General features: G+C 46.9%; 1 protein-coding gene across 1 annotated transcript in view; it reads right to left on the bottom strand.

The window, feature by feature from the left end:
- Positions 1 to 2,282: 2,282 nt before the first annotated feature.
- Positions 2,283 to 2,632, bottom strand: part of LOC108789356 (60S ribosomal protein L12) — an 11,107-nt gene continuing 10,757 nt past the window's right edge. Inside the window, exon 10 of the mRNA XM_018559337.1 lies at positions 2,283 to 2,420. Coding sequence (XP_018414839.1) covers positions 2,283 to 2,420 — 138 coding nt within the window. The remainder of the gene's footprint in view (positions 2,421 to 2,632) is intronic.

The following is a 2,632-nucleotide window of genomic DNA, read 5'->3' as shown; positions in this document are numbered from 1 at the left end:
AAGATCCCATGCACAGACAGCAGGACAGGGAAGTATTACACTTCTTTTAGTTTCTTTTTTTGTGACAGATTGGCTTTAACAATGTATAGACCAATCCTGCTATCAAACTCTTCCTGCCACTATTACAGCCAATACAAATAAGAGGGGTAACAGCTGATATTGCTAACCCCCTAATGAAAACATGGAGCTGCCTGGCAGTTATTTTGACCCCAAAAATAATTATAAAAGACCAGAAAGATGTCCTTTAAAGTTATTTTGAAGTTTAAAAAAAGGAATTTCAAACGCTGATGACATCCCTTAAAATGGATGCTGCTGCTTGATGTCTGAAGTTTTAGTTTCCTTCAGAATCAGCTAGTCCTCTGAGCACTGGACCATATATCCTGTTCAAGGGTGGCTCCTTTCTCCTGCAGGGTCCAATGGAGCCACCCTTGTGTGCTAGTAATCTGTGTGTTTCCATAAACACATGGGCACAGCAGAGCAAGCTACTCCCCTGCTCCAAGCTAGTAGATAGCTGCTAGAGACTGTGCTCTCCTTTTTGGTCTTGTACTGAGCAGTATGTTCAGGGAAGCTGAGCCAAGAGAGTTGGAGCCAGCTGTTCAGAAATTTGAAGTATCTGGGCAAAAAGAAAAGCTTTGCTTAACAATGTATATTTGTTTGATCTGCATTCATTATTGAAACAAAGGTTGAGCGTTTAATACTAATTTAATAACACCCCTGCACCAAGTGCAGCTGTCAAGGCAAATTACTTACCTTCTTCCCAGCTCTCCAGGCCCTGACCATCACTGTACAGCCTGTGTGTGCAAATTACCCTGGCTGAGGCACAGGTTCACTTTAAAATTGCAACTGTAACTTTTGGTGACATTGTCCCCCACCCCTTAATGAGAACTATGAGGCGAGTGCTTTTCACTCACCTCATAGTTCTAGCCGACCTGTGACAATGAGACTGTCACAGGTCGGCTCAGTAGATCGGGAGGTGAGCAAACACATACCGGCGTTCGCTCACCTCTCCATCCTGTCATGGCTCTCTGCCATGACAGGGGAGGGACTGGATTCCCCCCTCCCCGCCAGCGCTAACTGGCGGAACGGACGGGGCAGGTACAGCTGGCTCTGCCTCTAGATAGGCAGAGCCAGCTGTCAGTCAGGCAGCTGGGCGGATCCCGGCATAATTGTCGAGATCAGCTTCAGCATCTCAGTATACTGCGTGCTACAGCTTGCAGTATACTGAGCCTAGGGTGACGGGAAGACGCTAGTTTGTGTCCTCCCGTTACCCCAAGGAGAACTATGGGGAAAAGCCTTAACCCCATAGTTCTCCTTTAAGTGTAACAAAAAACACATCACCCACACCTAGAATAAAAAGAGTACCAGCCTAGCACACTTCAGTTAATTCATAAGCACCAAAGGATACCACGTCACGTACCCCTTCCTCTGGAAGATGTACACATTCAATTTATACACCATTTATACATATATCTATATACGTCACCGCACCCCGTACGGCATCTTACAGCAAGCCACACCAAACCGGGTGGGAATCCCTGCTGTCCTGGAAGGTTCCTAGAAACAGAGTTACCAGGTACGTAACTCCAATTTTCTCTAGTCACCTTCCAGGACAGCATTAGAGAGGATAAACGAGCACCATACTCACAATCAGGGCGGGACCACGGCTTGCAGTACCTTTCTCCCGAAAGCCTGATCTTGGCTTGACGTCAGATCCACTCTATAGTGTTTGACGAATGTTGCAAAACTGGACCAGGTTGCTGCTCTGCAGATTTGATCTGGGGTAGCCCCTGCTCTTTCGGCCCAGGATGCAGCCAAAGCTCTTGTGGAGTGCGCTGTCACTCGCTGTGGTGTTTTCAGGTTTTGTAGAGCGTATGCCTGGCATATAGCCATTTTAATCCACCTCCCTATGGAGCTCTTGGAGGCCCTTAACCCCAACTTTTGACCAGAAAACAGCACAAACAAATTATTGGACTTCCTAATCTCCTTAGTTTTGTCCAGGTATTCCAGAACGCATCGACGCACGTCGATGCCCTGTAACGCAGCCTCTTTCTCATTTGCTGGATTAGCGCAAAATGATGGAATCACTACGTCTTGTGTCCGATGAAACATCGAGACTACCTTAGGGAGAAAAGCCGGATCTGGTTTGAGAATAATCTTGTCCGGCAAAATTCTGCAGTATGCGTCTAGACTTGATAACGCATGGATCTCACTGACCCTTCTTGCTGAGACCATGGCCACTAGAAGCGCTGTTTTTAACGTTAAAGTCTTTAGTGAACATTCGGCTATTGGCTCGAAAAGGAGTTTCCAAGAAACTGCGCAGGACCACCGATAGGTCCCAAGTGGGGAAATGATTCGTACTTGGAGGCTTCGCCCTGGCCACTGCTTTGAGGAATCTCCTGATCAGTGGTTCTGCAGCCAGCCTGTGTTCCAAAAAAGTGGACAGCACTGCAATCTGCACTTTGATGGTACTGCATGACAAGTTTCTTTCTACCCCAGCCTGTAGAAATTCCAGCACTGAAACTACCTTGGTGAGTTTCGCGTTATTACCATCTGATCTCCATGCAGAATACACTTTCCACACCTTGTTGTATATTGCCAAGGTGGAAGGCTTCCGACTTGATATGAGGGTAGC

Source organism: Nanorana parkeri, unplaced genomic scaffold, assembly GCF_000935625.1.
Source record: "Nanorana parkeri isolate BGI_ZX_2015 unplaced genomic scaffold, ASM93562v1 scaffold389, whole genome shotgun sequence".
Taxonomy (NCBI): domain Eukaryota; kingdom Metazoa; phylum Chordata; class Amphibia; order Anura; family Dicroglossidae; genus Nanorana; species Nanorana parkeri.
The sequence above is the reverse complement of the archived record's forward strand: the minus strand, read 5'-3'. Positions and strand labels throughout refer to the sequence as shown.